The sequence below is a fragment of the Pongo abelii genome, chromosome 20 (genome assembly GCF_028885655.2).
Source record: "Pongo abelii isolate AG06213 chromosome 20, NHGRI_mPonAbe1-v2.0_pri, whole genome shotgun sequence".
NCBI classification, from domain to species: Eukaryota; Metazoa; Chordata; class Mammalia; order Primates; family Hominidae; genus Pongo; species Pongo abelii.
This window is the reverse complement of record NC_072005.2, coordinates 41,471,049-41,492,162: the sequence shown is the minus strand read 5'-3', so window position 1 is coordinate 41,492,162 and position 21,114 is coordinate 41,471,049. Positions and strand designations below refer to the sequence as shown.

At 49.6% G+C, this 21,114-nt stretch overlaps 1 protein-coding gene across 1 annotated transcript; it reads left to right on the top strand.

The window, feature by feature from the left end:
• Nucleotides 1–269: 269 nt before the first annotated feature.
• On the top strand, nt 270–19,952 carry THAP8 (THAP domain containing 8). Its single transcript, XM_002829097.4, has 4 exons — nt 270–669; nt 14,852–15,044; nt 15,270–15,665; nt 19,347–19,952. Exons 1-4 carry the CDS (start codon nt 587–589, stop codon nt 19,497–19,499), a joined length of 825 nt encoding a protein of 274 aa, XP_002829143.2. The 5' UTR covers nt 270–586; the 3' UTR covers nt 19,500–19,952.
• Nucleotides 19,953–21,114: the final 1,162 nt, after the last annotated feature.

Here is a 21,114-nt window from a genome sequence, read left to right as displayed (position 1 = left end):
GGGGCGAAGAGGCGGAGCGAGTGCCTGGCGGGGCGGGGCCACGGCTAGTGTACGAGAAGCCTGATCAAACGTCGTGGGGTCTTTCATCCAGACTGCGTTTTCATTATTCGCTGAAACATACAGGTTTTAATTTTTACGAGGCTAAGGCCACGGCCGCCTCACCTCGGTTTTTGCCGCCACCCAGAGGAACTACGTGCGCCCCAACGGTCGCCCGGATGTAGGCGTAGGGTGGAGCCGTAAGAGATTGACTAGCCAGTTGATTTGGTTGGCGCAGGCTCAGAAACGCCGTGACGCCGCCCTTTCCCCCAACACGTGATGAAAGTCGGGGTGACGAAGGGCCGGCTTTGCGCAGGTGCACAGTACTCGCTATGGCCCATGCGTCACGTGACGAGGGCGTGACTGTGACACTGTGGAGGGGCGCCTACTAGGCAGGCGCTCTCAGCTGTCTCCCCGGCACGTGACGAGACTCCACGGACGTCACGTGAGGCAGGCGGCGAGCGCGCGGGCGGGGCGGGGTTAGGCGGCGCTCCGCGAGAACCAAAGTGCAGCCGCTGACCCGGCAAAACTCAGCGGGGGCTGGACAGCCATGCCCAAGTACTGCAGGGCGCCGAACTGCTCCAACACTGCGGGCCGCCTGGGCGCGGACAACCGCCCTGTGAGCTTCTACAAGTGAGCGCAGCGCGGGGCGGGGCTTGAGGGAGGCGGGACCCTGGGAGGGGCGGGGCCCGAGCATTAGTGCTGCTATGCGGGGCTTCTGGTCTTGCTTGAGAGTGTTAGGAAGTGGGGTTAAACCGTAAGGAGATGGCCTTCCCGGCAGTGTCCACTGCACATACAAAGGTGCAGGCGTGGGAAACAGCAGGAGTAGACGATTAACTACAGATAGCGAGCGAAGCGAGCCGAAGAGTGAAAGGGATGTAAGAAGTGAAGTCGGTGCAGGCTCTTATAGAGCCTGCAGATGCCCACTTGCCCTCCCCACGCATTTGAGCCATCTGAAACTCAGAGCATCCGAAACTGAGCTTGCGATCGTGTCTCCCCCAAAACCTTCCAGTCTGTCCTATCTTAGTAGCGTACTTCATTCTTCTTGTTGCTTAGGTTTAAAAAATGTTATCCTTACCTCTTCTCTTTCGTCATACTTGGGAAAGTCAGAATTAGCTTCGACTGTAAAAGATCTGTCTCCTTATTTATCTGGCTGACATAAGCCAGTTGGTGGAAGAATTACTAGGAAAAAAAATTCTTTGCTTTTTTTTTTTTTTTTTTTTTGAGACCAGATCGCTTTGTCGCCCAGGCTGGAATGCAGTGGAACGATCACAGCTCACTGCAACCTCGACCTCCTGGGCTCAAGTGATCCTCCCACCTCACCCTACCAAGTAGCTGGGACCAGAGGCATGCGCCACCATGCCTGGATAATTTAATTTTTTTTTTTTTTTTTTTCGCCAGGCGCGGTGGCTCACGCCTGTAATCCCAGTAGTTTGGGAGGCCGAGGCAGGCGGATCACCTGAGGTCAGGAGTTCGAGACCAGCCTGGCCAACATGGTGAAACCCCGTGTTTACTAAAAATACAAAAATTAGCTGGGCGTGGTGGCTCATGCCTGTAATTCCAGCTACTCCGTGGGCTGAGGCAGGAAAACTGCATGAACCCGGAAGGCGGAGGTTGCAGTGAGCCAAGATCAGGCCACTGCACTCCAGCGTGGGCGACAAGAGTGAGACTCCGTCTCAAAAAAAAAAATTTGTTTTTAAAGAGAGAGATGGGATCACCCTATGTTGTCCAGTCTAGTCTCAAACTCCTGGGCACAAGCAATCCTCCTGCCTCGGCCTCCCAAAGTACTTGGATTACAGGCGTGAGCCGCTGCACCCAGCCAGGAAAAAATATTTCTCTTGGACATACTGCAGATGTAAAGTGGCAGAATTCCCATCCTTTGAGTGTCTACTGCTTTCTTAGTAGGAAACTTTGGTTGTCTAAAGTCAGAGATGATCACAAACTTTGCTGTTTGAAATCACGTCAAGTAAGAATGAAACATCTCACTTTTGCTTGGAGGAGCTAAGTCACTTTGACACAGAAAAGCAGTCCCTATTTACAATCCAGGTTTGGAGCTTCAGATAAGGACACAATATTCTACATCTATGTAAACTTTATTGCTTCTGAGAAGACAAACCCTGGGCCCACTTCACCATCCAGACCTGATATTGATCCCTTTACACACAGTTCTGATTTGCTTTGAGGCAATCTGAACACTGCTTAGTTTACATTTCACCTAAAAAATAACTCTATGTTTGTTGAGACTCCCTCACCAAACAAAGGCCCATAGGGCCTATGACAGCAGTCCCCAACCCTTATGGCACCAGGGACTGGTTTTGGGGAAGACACTTTTTCCACGGATGGGATAGGGTTGGGGGAATGGTTTTGGGAAACTCTTCAGATCATCAGGCATTAGATTCTCACAAAAAGCGGGCAACTGGCCAGGTGCAGTGGCTCATGCCTGTAATCCCAGCACTTCGGGAGGCCAAGGCGGGTGGATCACGAGGTCAGGAGATCAAGACCATCCTGGCCAACATGGTGAAACCCTGTCTCTATTAAAAATACAAAAGTTAGCTAGGTGTGGTGGCGCATGCCTGTAATCCCAGCTACTTGGGAGGCTGAGGCAGGAGGATCACTTGAACCCAGGAGGTGGAGGTTGCAGTGAGCCGAGATTGCGCCGCTGCATGCCAGCCTGCCAGCCTGGCGAAAGAGTGAGACTTTATTTAAAAAAAAAAAAAAAAAAAAAACCCAAAAAACAAACAAACAAACAAAATGGAGGGCAACCTAGATCCCTCACATGCCCAGTTCAGAATAGGATTCACACTCCTGTGAGAATCTAATGCTGCTGCTGCTCTGACAGGAGGCGGAACTCAGGTGGTAATGCGAGCAGTGGGGAGTGGCTGTAAATACAGATGAAGCTTCTCTCACTGGCTCACCTGCCTGCCGCTCACCTCCTGCTGTGCCGCCCTGTTCCTAACAGGCCATAGACTGGTACTGGTCTGTAGCCTGAGGGTTGGGGACCCCTGGCCTACGGTATTTCTGGTGTGCAGACTCCTCCATTGCCATTGTAAATAAATCTGACTGTGTTGGACTACAGGTTTGTCCCTGGTGGTCTTAGCCTAAGTGGGCTAGGACACATTCCTCATCCAATCCCTCAGCAAATCCAGTTGGCTCTCCCTTTACAAACTGTCCAGAATTTGATCACTTCTAACCTTCTCCTCTTCCTGCATCCTGCTCCTGGCAATTATCACCTCCAGACTGGACTATTTTAGCAGCCTCTTCATTGGTCTCCCTGCTCCGTCACCCCCAGTCTGTTCCCTGCTTGCAGCCAGAGGGAGCCTGTGAACACCTGAGTCAGATCGGCGCCCTCCTCTGCCCAGATCCCTTCCGTGACTCCCACCTCACTATAAAAAATAAAGTGAGGCTGGAACAGGTAGAAAGCAGGCCTGCAAAGTCCTACAGAGCTGGTTCCCTGATACCAGTGTGACCTCAACTCTTTCCTCCTGCCCTTCACACCAGTGACACTGGCCTACTTCATGTTCCTGTAGTGTGGCAGGCATGTTGCTGCCCTGGGGACTTTGCCTGTGCCATTCCCTCTGATTTTAAAGTTCTTGCCTTTATGACTACCACCCTATGGAAAACTGTAACTGACACCCAAACACACACACGATTCTCTCTGTCTCCTGCTTTATTTTTCTCTTTAACACATCACTGTCTGCATGTCGCGTTTTCGATGTATTCATTCATTATCTCCCCCACTAGATGTCAGTTCAGTCAAGCCAGAGGTTTTGTCTTTGTCTTTCTTGTTTCCTCCTGTTTGTGTCTCCAACCTCTAGAATATTGCCTGGCACATAGTAGGTGCTTAGTAAAGATTCGTTGGGTCGATTTGATGAATGCGTTTCAGATGGGCTCTCCAGGAAAGCCAGCAGGAAAGCCGTGATGTCTCACGGATCCTTTGAGGGACCCTGGTGTAGGGCCAAAGGGATTCAGGGGGGACTTTAAGCCTGTATATGACTCTGGCAACTGTTGATTAATTCAGCAACTTTTTGAGTATTTCTTGGAGAAGCAAGTAAGCCCCTGCTGGACACAAAGAACCCTGACAGATCTTGTTTCTGCCATGACAGAGCTCATGGATAGGTGAGGGGTCAAACATTGAGGAACTGAGTACGTGACCTGGGAGTTACCCATGATCCTTCCTTTTCGTCCACCACTAGTCCATTAACCTGCCCTTTGGCTCTACCCTCAAGACATGTCTCCCTCCTGCAACAACCACAACAAAATCTCTAACACCTTGACAAGACAGTTATAAACGCAAATGAGAAAGTCCTAAATAAATCATTAAGAAATAAGGAAAGATAGGCTGGGCATGGTGGCTCACACCTGTAATCCCAGCACTTTGGGAAGTCGAGGCAGGAGGATCACTTGAGCCCAGCAATTTGAGACCAGCCTGGGCAACGTGGCAAAACCCATCTCTACAAAATGTAAAAAATTAGCTGGATGTGGTGGTACACGCCTGTAGTTCCAGCTACACGGGACAGTGAGGTGAGAGAATCACTGGAGCCCAGGAACTGAGGCTGCAGTGAGCTGTGATTGCGCCACTGTACTCTAGCCTGGGCAACCGTGTGAGACCTTGTCTCAAAATAAATAAATAAGAAATAAGGAAAACACATTTCCCAGACTACTTCTCATCACATCCACTGTCATCACGTAGTCCAGGCTGCCATCATCTTTTTTTTTTTTTTTTGAGACAGGGTCTTGCTCTACCACCCAGGCTGGAGTGCAGTGGTATGATCTCGGCTCACTGCAACCTCTGCCTCCCAGGTTCAAGCAATTCTCCTACCTCAGCCTCCTGAGTAGCTGGGACCACAGGTGCACACCACCACACCCAGCCAATTCTTTGTATTTTTAGTAGAGGTGGAGTTTCACCATGTTGGCCAGGTGGGTCTTGAACTCCTGACCACAGGTGATCCACCCACCTTGGCCTCCCAAAGTACTGGGATTACAGGTGTGAGCAACCGTGCCCGGCCCATTTCCACTCTTACCTCCCTCATAACAACAACAATAGTTACTTAGTATTTACCTTATGCCAGGCACTGTTCTAAGTGCTTTGTATGTAATAATAAGGAGGAAAATGATGACGACTGTATATAGCAGCCAGATGACTGTATAAAAATCACTTCATGTCTTCATTGGCACCCACTAGTGACTAGCCCATTTCCACCTTAGGGCCTACCCCTGAGTCAGTCTTGGAGAAGCCACTTAGTTAAGAGTTAGATGAGAAGCAGTTTCCAAAAGAGGCTTAGGAGAGGGCATGGATGCCAGGTGAGAGATAAGATGAGACACGTTGAGGGAATTGGCTGCCAGGAAATAGCTTGAAATCCTGCTTGGCAGCCAATGGGAACACTCATTAGTTCACTCTCTCTCTCTTTTTTGAAACGTGATCTTGCTTTGTCACCCAGGCTGGAGTACAGTGGTGCGATCATGGCTCAATGCAGCTTCAGCCTCCCGGGCTCAAGCAGTTCTCCCATCTCAGCCTCTTTTTTTTTTCATTTTTCATTTTATTTTTATGCTAGTCAAGCATGAGTGTGTGGGGAGACAATGTTAAATCAGCTTAACAATAACCCACAATACTCGGACCAGCTCCATCTCAGCCTCCTGAGTAGCTGGGACTACAGGCATGTGCCACCATGCCTGGCTAGCTTTCATTAGCTCTGTCTTAGGCCCTTTCAGGGACAGTGGCAATGGGGTCATCTCTTATGGGGGACCTATCACTTAGAATTGTATCTGCTTGGTAGTGACAAAGTCCTGCAATAAGAGTTGCTTAAACAAATTATGGGGTCTATAGGAATCAGTGTGGTTAAGTTATGCTGCACAAACAAACTTCTCAAATCTCAGTGGCTTACTACAACAAAGGTGGTTTTTTGTTTGTTTTTTTTTTTAGAAGGGGTCTCTATCACCTGGGCTAGAGTGCAACACCATGATGGTTCACTGCAGCCTCAAACTCCTGGGCTCAAGCAGTCCTCCCGCCTCAGCCTCCTGAGTAGCTGTGACTATAGGCAGACACCACCTTGTCAGGCAAATTTTTCTAATGAAAGGCAAATTTTCTAATGAAATTTCAGATTGTCTAATGAAAGGCAAATTTTTCTAATGAAGTCCCATTGGGCTGGGCGCGGTGGCTCACGCCTGTAATCCGAGCACTTTGGAAGGCCGAGGCAAGTGGGTCACCTGAGGTCAGGAGTTCGAGACCAGCCTGGCCAACATGGTGAAACCCCATTTCTACTAAAAATACAAAAATTGCCAGGTGTGGTGGCACGCGCCTGTAATCCCAGCTACTCAGGAGGCTGAGATGGGAGAATCGCTTGAACCTGGGAGGCAGAGGTTGCAGTCAGCCAAGATCGCGCCACTGCTCTCCAAGCTGGGTGACAGAGCGACTCTGTCTCAAAAAAGAAAGAAAGAAAGAAGCCCTGTTTATACTAAAAATACAAAAAATTAGCCAAGCGTGGTGGTAGGTGCCTGTAATCCCAGCTACTCGGGAGGCTGAGGCAGGAGAATTGCTTGAACCTGGGAGGCAGAGGTTGCAGTGAGCCAAGATCGTGCCACTTCACTCCAGCCTAGGCAACAAGGATGAAACTTCGTCTAAGAAAAGAAATGAAGTCCCACTATGTTGCCCAGGCTGGAACTCCTGGGCTCAATCAGTCCTCCTGCTTTAGCCTCCCAAAGTGCTGGGATTACAGGCATGAATCACCACACGTGGCCCAAAGGTGTATTTCATGCTCACACTATGTCCTTTGCTGGTCATTTGTGGTCCTATTCTACAGTATCTTAATTGGGGTCTCAGGCTGAAGAAACTATCCCTATTTGGAATATTGCTGGTCTTGCAGGAGGAGGAAAAGAGAAAGTTGAGTGAATCACCCAGTGGCTCTTGGTCAATTTCATATTTAGAAGTGGCCTGTGTCACTTTCACTGGCATTCTTTTGGCTGGAGCAAGTATATAGCAAGCCTCAAGTCAATGGAGTGGGCATGTGTAATCCTCATGTGGAGAGAGAGAGCAGACGTTCTATTACAGGGTTTATTTTCCCTCATATAGAGCAAGTACAGAGGTTGGCAAACCAGCACTGGGATAGTAGCTCCACAGTCATGAGAAATGAGGGTCCTATCTCTATTTTTCTTTCTTTCTTTCTTTTTTTGAAAGTCTCATTCTGTCACCCAAGCTGGAATGCAGTGGCACAGTCTCAGCTCACTGCAACTTCCACCTCCTGGGTTCTAGGGATAATGCCTCAGCTACCCAAGTAGCTGGAATTACAGAATTACAGGCGCATGTCACCATACCCAGCTAATTTTTGTATTTTTAGTAGAGACAGGGTTTTGCCATGTTGGCCAGGCTGGTCTCAAACACCTGGCCTTAAATGATTCTCCCACCTTGGCCTCCAAAGTGCTGGGATTACAGGTGTGAGCCACCGTGCCTGGCCTCTTTCTGCTCTGTCATCCTTAGCCTGTGGCTTCCATCCAAGGTGGCTGCCAGTGCCCCAGCCACCACTGCCACCATTCCTTACAGGAGGAAAAGGGAAGGGAGGAAGAACAAAAAGCGTTCAGGTCTAAACTGAATCATCTCCCTTTATAAGGCCTTCCCAGAAACCCCGTTTAATGGCACCTTTTCATCATTGGTCACCCCCAACTGGAAAAGAGGCTGGGAATTGTGGTCTTTAAAAGCTGGGCATTTAATCAGCCTGAAGAAATTTTGAGTTACGTTAGTAAGAAAGAAAAAAAGGACTTCTAGCGGTATATGCCACCCCATGGTCTGGACAAGATGACCAGCAAGACTAAAATAGTTTATACAAAGGGGAACATGGGGGTATAGCTCAGTGGTAGAGCATTTGACTGCATACAAAGGGGAACACTTGTTGTCTGCTTAAGGTAGTTTTTTAGAAAGCAATATTGCCCATTACAAATGCTGCTATCCAGAGGAACAAGAGAGAGTAAGACCAATTAAGGAGACCTTTCTTAGGATATTGACTTTTTTCCTTTGCTCTTTGAGCTGCTGAATCCTGTTGATCGTCCCTTCCATTTAAGACACCATCCCAGAGATCCCACACAACACTAAAGCATTCCTTGGCCAGAAGGTAGTCACATGGCCCCACCCAGCTGCAAAGGATCCTGGGAAACGTAGTCTTTTAGCAGGACACATTGTGGCCTCAAAGAAAGTTGGAGTTCTGTTAGTAAGGAAAAGGCAGAGAATAGATACGAGTAGTCCATTGGCAGATTCTGCCTGGGAGATGGTGGCAATAAGAATGGGGAATGCTGTTGCAATAGATCTTGTGTTTGTGTCCCGGAAGAATGGGGCCGCTGAGAACATTGGGATCTTAGAGGGAGGCTGACTACAGCAGCCAGACTCCCTGGCTGTGTGCCCTGGGGTTCTGCTCTCTGGGTGCCATTGCTGTTCTCTGAGTCAGCCTTTCTGTGCTCTTTCACCAGCTACCCGCCACCTCCACCTCCATGTGCCTTTGTCTGAGAAGTCTTGGCTCTCCCCATCTCCGTTCATCCCATCCACCTCCTCCCCACTGGTAGCCTCTTTAGTTTCTTGTGTGTCCTTCCTATGTGTCTTAGTCTGTTCTCACACTACTATAAACAACTACCTGAGACTGAGTAACTCATAAAGGAAAGAGATTTAATGGACTTACCATTCTGAATGGCTGGGGAGGCCTCAGGAAACTTACAATCATGGTGGAAGGCGAAGGGAAAGCAAACATCTTACATGGGGGCAGGAGAGAGAGAGAGCAAGAGGGGAACTGCCACTTTTAAACCGTCAGATCTCATGAGAACTCACTCACTATCATGGGAACAGCATGGGGGAAACATCCCCCATGATCCAGTCACCTCCCATCGTGTCCCTCCCTTGACACATGGGGATTACAGTTCGAGATGAGATTTGAGTGGGGACAGAGAGCCAAACCACATCACCATAGTTTCTTTATATAAATACCAGCAAATGTGAAAGACGTTCTTATTTCTCCCTTTATTACGCTATTAGTTTCCCATGCTGCTCTAACAAACTTGGTGGCTTAAAACAAGACAAATTATTTTCTAACAGTTCTAGAGGCCAGGAGTCCAAATCGGCTTTCCTGGGCCAAAACCAAGGTGTCGGCAGGGCTGTACTCCTCTGGAGGTTCTAGGGGAGAATCTCTTCTTTGCCTGTTCCGGTTTCTGGTGGCTGCAGGCAGTGCTTGGCTTGTGGCCACATCTCTCCAGTCTCTGCCTCCATGGTTGCATTGCCCTCTCTTCTTTTCTGTGGTAATATATTCTCCTCCCTCTTATTAAAAGGATACTTGTAGTGGCATTTAGGGCCAACCCGGATGACCCAGGATAATCTCCCCATCTCAAGATCCTTAACTTAGTCACATCTTTTGTCATATAAGGTAATATTCAGGCCTGGCACGGTGGTTCACGCCTGTAATTTCAGCACGTTGGGAGGCCGAGGTGGGAGGATTGCTTGAGCCCAGGAGTTTGAGACCAGCCTGGGCAACAAGGCAAAACCCCATCTCTACAAAAAATATAAAAATTAGCTGGGCATGTGGCACATGCCTGTAGTCCCAGCTACTTGGGAGGCTGAAGTGGGAGGACTGCCTGAACCTGGGGAGTTTGATGCCGCAGGGAGCCAAGATCACACCACAGAACTCCAACCTGAGTGACAGAGCAAAACCCTGTCTCTAAATAAATAAATAAATATATAAAAATTAACCAAACGTGGTGGCAGGCGCCTGTAGTCCCAGCTACTCGGGAGGCTGAGGCAGGAGAATGGCGTGAACCTGGGAGGCGGAGCTTGCAGTGAGCCAAGATTGCGCCGCTGCACTCCAGCCTGGGCGACAGAGCGAGATTCCATCTCAAAAAAAAAAAAATAAATAAATAAATAAAATAATAGTCACAATTTCCAGGAATTAGGACATGGATAGCTTTTGGGGGCTACCACAATGACTAAAAGCTGAGATAGTCTATTTAGAACCTTGCTTTTTTTCACATAATACTGCCTGACAATAGCTTGTCAGTTCACAGAGTACCTCTACATTCTGTTTTATAGCTGCATCGTATTCTTTTGTGTGGATGTGCCTATGTTTATTTACCCTCTCTCCTGTAGGAATTTTGTCCCTAATTCTCTAGCACTCACTAGTCTTTCTTTTCAACAAAGAGAGAGCAGGGGTGGGGTGCGGTGCCTCATGCCTATAATCGCAGCACTTTGGGAGGCCAAGGTGGGAGGATCACTTCAGCCCAGGAGTTCAAGACCAGTCTGGACAACACAGTGAGACCTCTGTCTCTACAAAAATAATTTTTAAATTAGCCAGGTGTGGTGGCACATGCCTGTGGTCCCAGGTACTCGGGAGGCTGAGGTGGGAGGATCACTTGGGCCTAGCAATTCAGGGCTACAGTGAGCCATGATCGTGCCTCTGCACTTTAGCCTGGGCAACAGAACAAGACCCTGTCTCAAAAAAAAGAAAGAAAAGGAAAGAAAGAGAGCAGGCCTCAGGCTCATAGCCCTCAGTAGGTAATAGCATCTGATGTTTTTATGGTTAGCTTTTGTTTATGGAATTGATACTAATTTTCCATTTTCAATTGTGATGTAAAGTTTCTCTTTTAAGTATCTTTGTTTAATAGTTAAAATTGGTTAGTTTTAAGAAAAATATGAAATAAGTAATATCACAGATATGGAAAACATTGTGAAGATGGGATATGCATGAGATGTGTCTTAGTTATCTAATGCTATATAACAAACTATCCCCAAATTTAGCAGCTTGAAATAAACATTTACAGTCTCAGTTTCTGGCAGCTGCTAAGGACAAACTGGCCAGCACTTGATCATGTGGCCACCCCGGCTGCAAATAAGGCTGGAAAAGGAGGTCTTTATTACGGGTAGCCTTGAGCCCAGGTCTAAATAGAGAGTAGATTACCATCTAAGAGGGTAAGAGCAGATGCTGGGAATAAGTGGCACCCGGAAACCAGAGAAGTGGGGCACCTTTAGAGGGTCCCTCATCAGATAATCCCCACCCACAACCACTGAGAAAGCTTTTATTTTGTAAAACTTAAAACAAAAATTTTTTTTTTTTTTTGAGTTGGAGTCTTGCTCTGTCGCCCAGGTTGTAGTGCAGTGGTGTGATCTTGGCTCACTGCAACCTCCACCTCCCAGGTTCAAGTAATTCTTCTGCCTCAGCCTCCCGAGTAGCTGGGATTACAGGGACACGCCACCAGGCCTGGCTAATTTTTGTAATTTTCATAGAGATGAGGTTTCACCATGTTGGCCAGGCTGGTCTTGAACTTGAATTCAAAATCACTTGAGGTCTGACCGCAAGTGATCCGCCCACCTCGGCCTCCCAAAGTGCTGGGTTTACAGGCGTGAGCCACCGTGCCTGGCCTATTAAAATTATTTTTAACTGTGGCAAAATACACATAAAATCTACCATTTTGACCATTTTTAAGTGTACAGTTCACTAATGTTAAGTGTTGTATAACCAATATCCAGAACTTTTTCCTGTCCTAAAACACTCTATCCCCATTGGACAATTCCCTCTTTCCCTCTCCCCCAGGCTCTTGGCAACCACCATTCCACTGTCTGTCTCTAGAAATTTGACTTTTCTGCCTCATATAAGTGGAATCGTCAGTATTTGACTGGCTTATTTCACTTACCCTAATGGCCCTCAGAGTTCATCTGTGTTGTTGCATGTGTCAGATCAAGACTAAATAAAATTCCACGCCAGGTGCAGTGGCTCACGCCTGTCATCCCAGCACTTTGGGAGGCCGAGGCGGGTGGATCACCTGAGGTCAGGAGTTTGACACCAGCCTGGCCAACATGGTGAAACCCCATCTCTACTAAAAATACAAAAATAGCCAGGTGTGGTGGCAGGCACCTGTAATCCCAGCTACTTGGGAAGCTGAGGCGGGAGAGTCGCTTGAACCCAGGGGGCGGAGGTTGCAGTGAGCTGAGATCACACCACTGCATTCCATCCTGGGCGACAGAGTGAGACTCCATCGCGAAAATAAATAAATAAGCCGGGCATGGTGGCGGGAGCCTGTAATCCCAGCTACCCACGAGGCTGAGGCAGGAGAATCACTTGAACCCAGGAGGCAGAGGTTGCAGTGTGCCGAGATTGCACCATGGCACTCCAGCCTGGGTGACAGAGTGAGATTGTATCTCCCCCTGCCCAAAAAAAAAAAAGACTAAATAAAATAAAATTCCATTGCATGTATATGCAACATTTTTCTTATCCATGTATCTGTTGATAGACACTTCCACCTTTTGGCTGTTGTGATTTATGCTGCTGTGTTTCTGTCTGTCTGTCTGTCTGTTTGTTTGTTTGTTTTTGAGACAGCATGTCACTCTGTTGCCCAGGCTAGAGTGCAGTAATGTGATCATGGCTCACTGTAGCCTTAACCTCCTGGGCTTAAGCAGTCCTCCCACCTCAGCCTCCTGAGTAGCTGTGCCTCTAGGCACACGCCACCACATCTGGCTAATTTTTGTATTTTTTGTAGAGACAAGATTTCACCTGTTGCTCAGGCTGGTCTTGAACACCTGGGCTCAAGTGATCCGCCTGCCTCAGCCTCCCAAAGTGCTGGGATTACAGGCATGAGCCACCATGCCAGGCCTGATTTATGTTGCTATGAACGCAGGTGTGCAAATATCTCTGCGAGACCCGGTTTTCGGTTCTTTCGGGTATATAAGCAGAAGTGGATTGCTGGGTCATATGGTAATTCTATTTTTCAGTGTTTGAGGAACTGCCATATTGTTTTCCACAGTGGCAGCACCGTTTTACATTCCCAGCAGTGTACCAGCGTTCCAGCAGTTTTTCCACATCCTCACACACACTGTTCTTCTCCTTCTCTTCCTCCCCCCTCTTACTCCGTTCCCCTTCCCCTTCCCCTCCTCCTCCATCACCCAGGCTGGAATGCAGTAGTGTGATCATAGCTCACTGCAGCGCTCAAACTCCTGAGCTTAAGCAATCCTCCCACATTGCCTCCTAAGTAGATAGGACTATAGATGCACATCGCCACACCCAGCTAATTTAAAAAATATTTTTTCGTAGAGACAAGGTCTTGCTACATTGCCCAGGATGGTCTTGGACTACTGCCTTCAGGAGATCCTCCCGCCTCAGCCTCCCAAAGTGCTGGGATTACAGACATGAGCCACCATGCCCAGCCTCTTTTTTGTTGTTCAATAGTAGCTGTTCTGGTGTTTGTCAGATGATATTTCATCAGGGTTCTGATACTGCGTTTTCCTAATGATTGGAGATGTCAAGTATCTTTTCATGTGCTTATTGGCCATTTGTATGTCTTTGGAGAAATGTTTGTTCAAGTCCTTTGCCCATTTTTGAATCAGGTTATTTGTGTTTTATTGTTATTGTTGAGTTGTTTAAAGACTTGTTAGTGGGTGTTTTCAAGCATACACAAAAAGTAGAGCCCTCAGTATCCATCACTGTGTCACTAGTTATCAACTTCACTATCTTCTTCACTGCCCTGCCCACACCTCTAAGTTTTTGTCCTGCACTATTTTAAAGTAAATCCCAGACATCAGATCTTTTATCCGTAATTATTTCAGACTGATTTCTAACAGAAGACTTGTTTCAGAAGCATAAACCAATACAGTTATCACACCTAGCAAAATGAAAAAAAATTTTTTTTTTGAGACAGGGTCTGGCTCTGACACCCAGGCTGGAGTACAGTTGTGCAATCTCGGCTCACTGCAACCTCTGCCTCCCAGGCTCAGGTGACCCTCCCACTTCAGCCTCCCGAGTATCTGGGACCACAGGCGTGTACCACCACACGTGGCTAATTTTTTTTTTTTTTTTTGTAGAGTCGAGGTCTCCCTATGTTGCCCAGGCTGGTCTTGAACTCCTGGGCTCAAGCGATCCTCCCACCTTGTCTTCCCAAAGTGCTGGGATTACAGGCATGAACCGCCATGCCTGACCAGTTTCTTACACATACCTTATACCCAGTTCATGTTCGGTTTTCCCCAATTGTCTTAAAATGTCTTTTTACTGAATTGTTTGTTGTAGGCAAGGTCCACATCCTGCCTTTGTGCTAATGTTTCTTAAATCTCTCTTAATCCAGAAACCTCACACCCCCATTTATATGGTTGTGGAAGAAACGTTTTCGCTTGGCTGCACGATCTCCCACATCGTAAATGTCTGATTTTATAAACTGCTCCAACACGTTGATGTGGAAGAAGAAATTGGGAGTGGAGGGGCAGGACTGTGGGCAGGAAGACCAGGAAGGAGGCTGGAAGGAGGGGCAGTGGAGGGGGCAGAGTTGGGCTGATGCTGGGTGTTTAAAAGGTCGAGCTTTCAAATTAATAATAATAATAAAAAAGGCCAGGCGTGGTGGCTCATGCCTATAATCCCAGCACTTTGGGAGGCCAAGGTGGGTGGATCACCTGAGGTCAGGAGTTCAAGACCAGCCTGGCCAACATGGTGCGACCTCGTCTCTACTAAAAATACAAAAATTAGCCAGGCATGGTGGCGTGTGCCTGTAGTCCCAGCTACTCGGGAGGCTGAAGCAGAAGAATCGCTTGAACCCAGGAGGCGGAGGTTGTAGTGAGCCAAGATCGTGCCATTGCACTCCAGCCTGGGTGACAAGTGCGAAACCCCGTCTCACAAAATACTACTACGAAAAGATGAAGCTGAAGAAAGGGTTGTGGTTGTGTGTATGAGATAGAGAAAGACTGGGCACAAGACAGGTCTACTTCCTGGCCCTAGGGAGGCACAGGCTTGGAGCCGAGAGACCTCCAGGGTGGGTATCCTCTGGGAGGGATAAGTCTGAACCTCATAGCACTGACCCAACCCCCCAACCACCCATGCAGGTTTCCACTGAAGGATGGTCCCCGGCTGCAGGCCTGGCTGCGGCACATGGGCCGTGAGCACTGGGTGCCCAGCTGCCACCAGCACTTGTGCAGCGAGCACTTCACACCCTCCTGCTTCCAGTGGCGCTGGGGTGTGCGCTACCTGCGGCCTGATGCAGTGCCCTCCATCTTCTCCCGGGCACCACCTGCCAAGGTGAGCGCCGGGAGGTCCTGCTGCTGGAATCCAACCCCTAGACCTCCCCTCCTAAGGGAAGTCCCTCCTTGAGTCTGAACTTTGGTCCTCCCCTCCTGACGACACTTCCTCCCTGAGGTCTGGCCTTACCTAGGCAAGTCCCCCTTGGAAACATACCCTCCATCCCTTTCTTCCTGAGTCGAAGTCTGGCCACGGCACCCCTGCACCCCATGCCTTGTCTTCTAGAGTCAGCGGAGGACCCGATGCACCCAGAAGCCAGTCTCGCCGCCGCCTCCCCTACAGGAGAATACACCCCTGCCCCAGGTCCCTGCCATCCCAGTCTCTGGCCCAGTGCGCCTAGTGGTGCTGGGCCCCACATCGGGGAGCCCCGAGACTGCGGCCACTGTGCTCCTGACCCCCCTGGCCCCTGCGCCAACTCCCGAGGGGTCACAACCTGAAGTCCCTGTCCAACAGTCCCAGACCGGGCTGGGCGCAGTGCTGGGAGCACTGCAACACCGGGTGCAGAGGCTGCAACGGTGCCAGGAGCGGCACCAGGCACAGCTGCAGGCCCTGGAACGGCTGGCACAGCAGCTGCATGGGGAGAGCCTGCTGGCACGGGCACGCCGGGGTCTGCAGCGCCTGGTGAGTGGCACCCCAGCCTGGCAGCCCCATCCATGGGTGGTGGCCTGGCCTGCAGTGTGTTTTCATTTTGTCTAGGATCCCCTATTCAAAAATCAGAACATTCACCTGTGTTTCCGGATTTCTGGCTTTCCCGGGCTCAGTGGCTCATGCCTGTAATCCCAACACTTTGGGAGGCCAAGGCAGGAGGATTGCTGGAGGCCAGGAGTTCGAGACCAGCCTGGGCAACATAGCAAGCACTGTCTCTACAGAAAATTAAAACAAATTTCTAGGTTTTCCTGAAAAACAAAATCTGGCAATGCCAAGCAACTGTTGGTTGGAGCTGAGTAATGATTGCTCCATTTACTAATACTAAATACTTAATATTTGAGAAGCTCTTATTGTCTGCCAGACACAGAATTATAACATAGTGAGTTGAAAATTCACTATGATCCTTTGAGCTGGAGCTACAAGGTTAATTTTTTTTTTTTTTTTGAGACGGAGTCTCGCTCTGTTGCCCAGGCTGGAGTGCAGTAGTGCAATCTCGGCTCACTGCAGCCTCTGCCTCCCGGGTTCAAGCGATTGTCCTGCCTCAGCCTCCCAAGTAGCTGGGACTACGGGTGCCTGCCACCATGCCCAGCTAATTTTTTGTATTTTTAGTAGAGACAGGGTTTCACCGGTTAGCCAGGATGGTCTCGATCTCCTCACCTCGTGATCTGCCTGCCTTGGCCTCCCAAAATGCTGGTATTACAGGCGTGAGCCACTGTGCCCGACCACTACAAGGTTAACTTTAAAAAAATGCAGTGGCTCACATCTGTAATCCTAGCACTTTGGGAGGCCAAGGTGGGCAGATCGCTTGAACCTAGGAGTTCAAGACCAGCCTGGACAACATGGTAAGACTGTGTCTCACTAAAACACAAAAATTAACATTGTGGTAGGCACCTGTGGTCCCACCTACTTGGGAGCCTGAGGCAGGAAGATCCCTTGAGCCCAGGAGGCAGAGACTGCAGTGAGCCAAGATCGCACCACTGCACTTTAGCCCGGGTGACCAAGCAAGACCTTGTCTCAAAAAAAACACAAAAACCACAACCAAACAAAAAACTCACTATGCTCTGGGTGTGGTGGCTCATGCCCGTAATCCCAGCACTTTGGGAGGCCAAGGCAGGCAGATTGCTTGAGTTCAGGAGTTTGAGACCAGCCTGGGTAACATACAGAAACCCTGTCTCTACTAAAAATACAAAAATTAGTTGGGCATGGTGGCGTGTGCCTGTAATCCCAGCTATTTGGGAGGCTGAGGCATGAGAATCGCTTGAACCCTGGAGGTGGAGGCTGCAGTGAGCTGAGATGGCGCCACTGCACTCAAGCCTGGGCAACAGAGCGAGACGCCATCTCAAAAACAAAAACAAAAACAAGGCTGGGTGCGGTGGCTCACGCCTGTAATCTCAGCACTTCGGGAGGCTGAGGTGGGCAGATCACGAGGTCAGGAGTTCGAGACCAGCCTGGCCAACATGGTGAAACTCCATCTCTACTAAACATATAAAAATTAGTCAGGCGTGGTGGCACACGTCTGCAATCCTAGCTACTCGGGAGGCTGAGGGAGGAGAATTGCTTGAACCCGGGAGGCAGAGGTTGCAGTGAGCCAAGATTGTGCACTCCAGCATGGGCAACAAGAGCAAGACTCCATCTCAAAAAACAAACAAAAAAAACTCATTATAATCTTAATACTGCTGTTGTCTCCATCTTCCAGATGAAAAAATGGAGGCACAGAGCAGTCCACTAGTGTGCCCACAGTCAGGCAGCCAACACGTTTCAGGGCCAGGATTCAAACCCAGGTGTCTGGCTGCAGAAGAGGCCTGTGAGAGCTTCCTGCCTGGCCCCTGTAGAGCTGAAGTTTGCAATCTCTGTAATAGTGTCCCCCAGGCCCTATCTGAATCCCTTTTGCCTCTATATTTTACTGCTGGGTGTGTGTGTGTGTGTGTGTGTGTGTGTAGGGGAGGAAGTTGAGGAAGGTGTTTGTGTGTGTGTGTGTGTGTAGGGGAGGAAGTTGAAGGTGTGTGTGTGTAGGGGAGGAAGTTGAGGTAGGGTGTTATGTCTGTGTGTGTGTGGGGTGGCGGGGGAGGGGGAGGAAGATGAGGAATGGTGTTATGTCTTTGAAAATCACAGTTTGACCAAGGCTTTCTCCTGTCTAAAACCGTAGGGCCAAGCTTGAGGTGCCCAGCCTAGCCCCCATGGTTTTCAGAGCCCTGCTTGGATGAGAGAGCTGCCCACACAGAGCTCTGAATGCTAGACTCACTGAAGGGGCTCAGGAAGGAGCCCCCACAGTACCTCTGGAGTTAAGGGGTATCAGATTTTTTTTTTCTTTTTTTTTTTTTTGAGACGGAGTCTCGCTCTGTTGCCCAGACTGGAGTGGAGTGGCGTGATCTCAGCTCACTGCAACCTCTGCCTCTCTGGTTCAAGCAATTCTCCTGTCTCAGCCTCCCAAGCAGCTGGGATTACAGGCTTGTGCCACCATGCCCAGCTGAGTTTTGTGTTTTTAGTAGAGACGCGGTTTTGCCATGTTGGCCAGGCTGGTCTTGAGCTCCTGACCTCAGGTAATCAGCCCACCTCGGCCTCCTATAGTGCTGGGATTACAGGTATGAGCCACATGCCCGGCCAGGAGTCTCAGATTGTTAGTCAGTGGTTTGGACATGACCCACAGATACAATTTGTTTGGCCTCCGCAGTGCTTTAAAATAATTTATAATGGCCAAGTGCAGTGGCTCACGCCTGTAATCCCAGCACTTTGGGAGGCTGAGGCAGGTAGATCGTTTGAGACCAGACTGGACAACATGGTGAAACCCTGTGTCTACAAGAAATACAAAAAATTAGCCAAGTGTTGCACCTATAGTTCTAGCTATTCGAGAGGCTGAAGCGGGAGTATTGCTTGAGCCCAGAAGGTCAAGGCTTCAATGAGTTGTGATTGTGCTACTGCACTCCAGCCTGGGTGACACTGTGAGACTCTGTCTCAAAAAAAAAAAAAAAAAAAAAGTCTTGTTTTTCCTGAAGGCTCTGCAGATCTAGCAGCACTGGGCTTGGATTCTCAGGTAATAGCTGTCGGCTGGAGCTACAGTGTGGCTGCCTCTGGGGGCTTGAAGTTTGAGACTGTGGCCTGGGGCACAGAGGGACAGTGGGGCAGGGACAGAGCTCAGACTCGGGCCTGGGGCTCTTTGTGGAGCCTGCCAGATCCCCTGAGCTGACTGCCTGTCTCTGCCTCCCCTCCCGTCATTCAATCTCTGTCTCCTACTCATCTATCCCTACCTCACAATCTCCTCCCTCCCCAACATTCATTGTCTTTCTCCCCATCATCTCTGTCTGCCACCTGTTTCCCCACCTCCCTATGTCTCTCTTCATCTGCATATTTTCTGTCTCCCCCATATCTCTGACCCTGTCTGTACATCTGTCTGCCTGCACATCTCTTTCCCCCACGTGTCTGTGTCTGTGCCCCCGCACTTCTCTTCCCATTTCCCCACCCTTCTTTCCTTTCCCATGAATGTCTCTCTGGCCCTCACATCTGCTTTCCTCTCTCCTCATATCTCTGCCCACATCTCTCTCTGTTTCCTGACACGCCCTCCTCCCACCTTTGCCTCCCTGTTCCTCACCGTATCTGTCTGTCTCTCCCGCAACTTGCTCTGTAATGTTCCCCATCTCTACCACTTCTTTGCCTTAGACAACAGCCCAGACCCTTGGACCTGAGGAATCTCAAACCTTCACCATCATCTGTGGAGGGCCTGACATAGCTGTGGTCCTTGCCCAGGATCCTGCACCTGCCACAGTGGATGCCAAGCCGGAGCTCCTGGACACTCAGACCCCCAGTGCATAAGGATCAAGACAGACAGTGTTGAGGGACAGAAAGAAGATGGAAGAGGAAAGACATTACACATGGGCTTGGCCCAGCCCCACCGCCCACTCCTGGGTAGTAGCAGTGCCTCCCTCAAGGGCCTGGGTTCTACCACCCCACTCCTAGGGATTTCTTGAACCTTAGGGGTGACCTGGGCCTAAGTCTCTCATCAGCCCCCAATACCCTGGGTACCAGGCTTCTGCCATCCCCCGCTCAGATCTTTGCAAATCAGTACGACAGCCTCAGAGCAGAGCAAGGGTTGTTTGGGAGAATCATACCTGGTTCTAAGGAGCCCCACACTTTTTGTCAAGCCTGGTACTGAGTTCATGATACCATGGTGGACACAGCTGAGAAAATCCCTGCCCTCATGGTGCTCATTCTACTTGAGTAGACGATGAACTAGTAAACAAATAAACAAGAACACTGCAGACATGAGCGATGAGTGCTATAAAGATAACAAAAATTTGGTTTGGGCCTGGGGGAGGGCTCTCTAAGGCCATGTTTTAGCAGAAACCTGGGTGATCAGAAGGAGCCGGCCTGGAGGGCTACAGGCTCAGGTTCCAAAGGACGAACAACCCCTGCAGAGAGGGCCTCCTGTCTGGGGTGTGTCAGGTCTGGGAGGCAGTGTTGCTATGGAGAAAACCATAGTAGGGAAGGGAGGAAGGGGTGCAGTTTTAGAGCAGAGAAGGTGAAAAGACACCAACAAGTAAGATCCTAAAACAGGGCAGAGAGGGAGCCATGTAGGGATTTGGAGGAAGAGCATTCCAGGCATCACAAAGAGCCGTTGCAGGCCAGGCATGGTGGCTCACGCCTGTCATCCCAGCACTTTGGGAAGCTGAGGCGGGCACATCACCTGAGGCCAGGAGTTAGAGACCAGTCTGGCCAACATTGCAAAACCCCGTCTCTACTAAAAATACAAAAATTAGCTGGGTGTGGTGGCACAGGCCCATAATCCCAGCTATTCGGGAGGCTGAGGCAGGAGAATCGCTTGAACCTGGAAGACAGAGGTTGCAGTGAGCAGAGATCATGCCACTGCACTCCAGCCTGGGGAACAGAGTGAGACTCCCATCTCAAAAACAAACAAACAAACAAAAACAGAGCCAGTGCAAAGGTCCTGGGGTGGGGAGAAGCAAGGAGGCCAGTGTGGCTGGGGTGGAGTGAACAAAAGGGTGAGAGGAGGTGAGTGCAGAGATGATGGGGCAGGTTCACATAGGCCCCTGTGGGCCACAGCTGAGAGCCTTGGCTTCTACCTGGAGTGAGGTGCAGCAGGCAGACCCCTCTGAGGGAAGGAGGGCTCCAAAGTGACAGGTGTTCATGGGTCCCTGTGGCTGCATGTTGGAGGAGGACAGGGACAGCAGGGAAGAGGCTGCTGCCATAGTGCTGGTGGCAGAAGATGAAGGATGGACCAAGATGAGGGCCCAGGGTATCGGTGGGGAGAGTGAGATCCTGGAAATCTTTTGGAGATGGAGCTACTGGACCTGTGCATTAGAAGGATGAGGTGTTCAAGGCTGTCACTCAGCCCCATCCAGGCTGGGATGATTTGAGGCAGAGCAGGCTACAGCTCCAGGTGGGAAGCCAAGCCATGACAATGGAGCCA

Excerpts from the sequence above, each read along its gene's own strand:
- THAP8 (XM_002829097.4), top strand. The coding sequence starts at position 587 with ATGCCCAAGTACTGCAGGGCGCCGAACTGCTCCAACACTGCGGGCCGC. Across the intron at positions 670-14,851 it reads CGCCCTGTGAGCTTCTACAA|GTTTCCACTGAAGGATGGTC; the intron begins GTGAGCGCAGCG and ends CCACCCATGCAG. Across the intron at positions 15,045-15,269 it reads CCCGGGCACCACCTGCCAAG|AGTCAGCGGAGGACCCGATG; the intron begins GTGAGCGCCGGG and ends CTTGTCTTCTAG.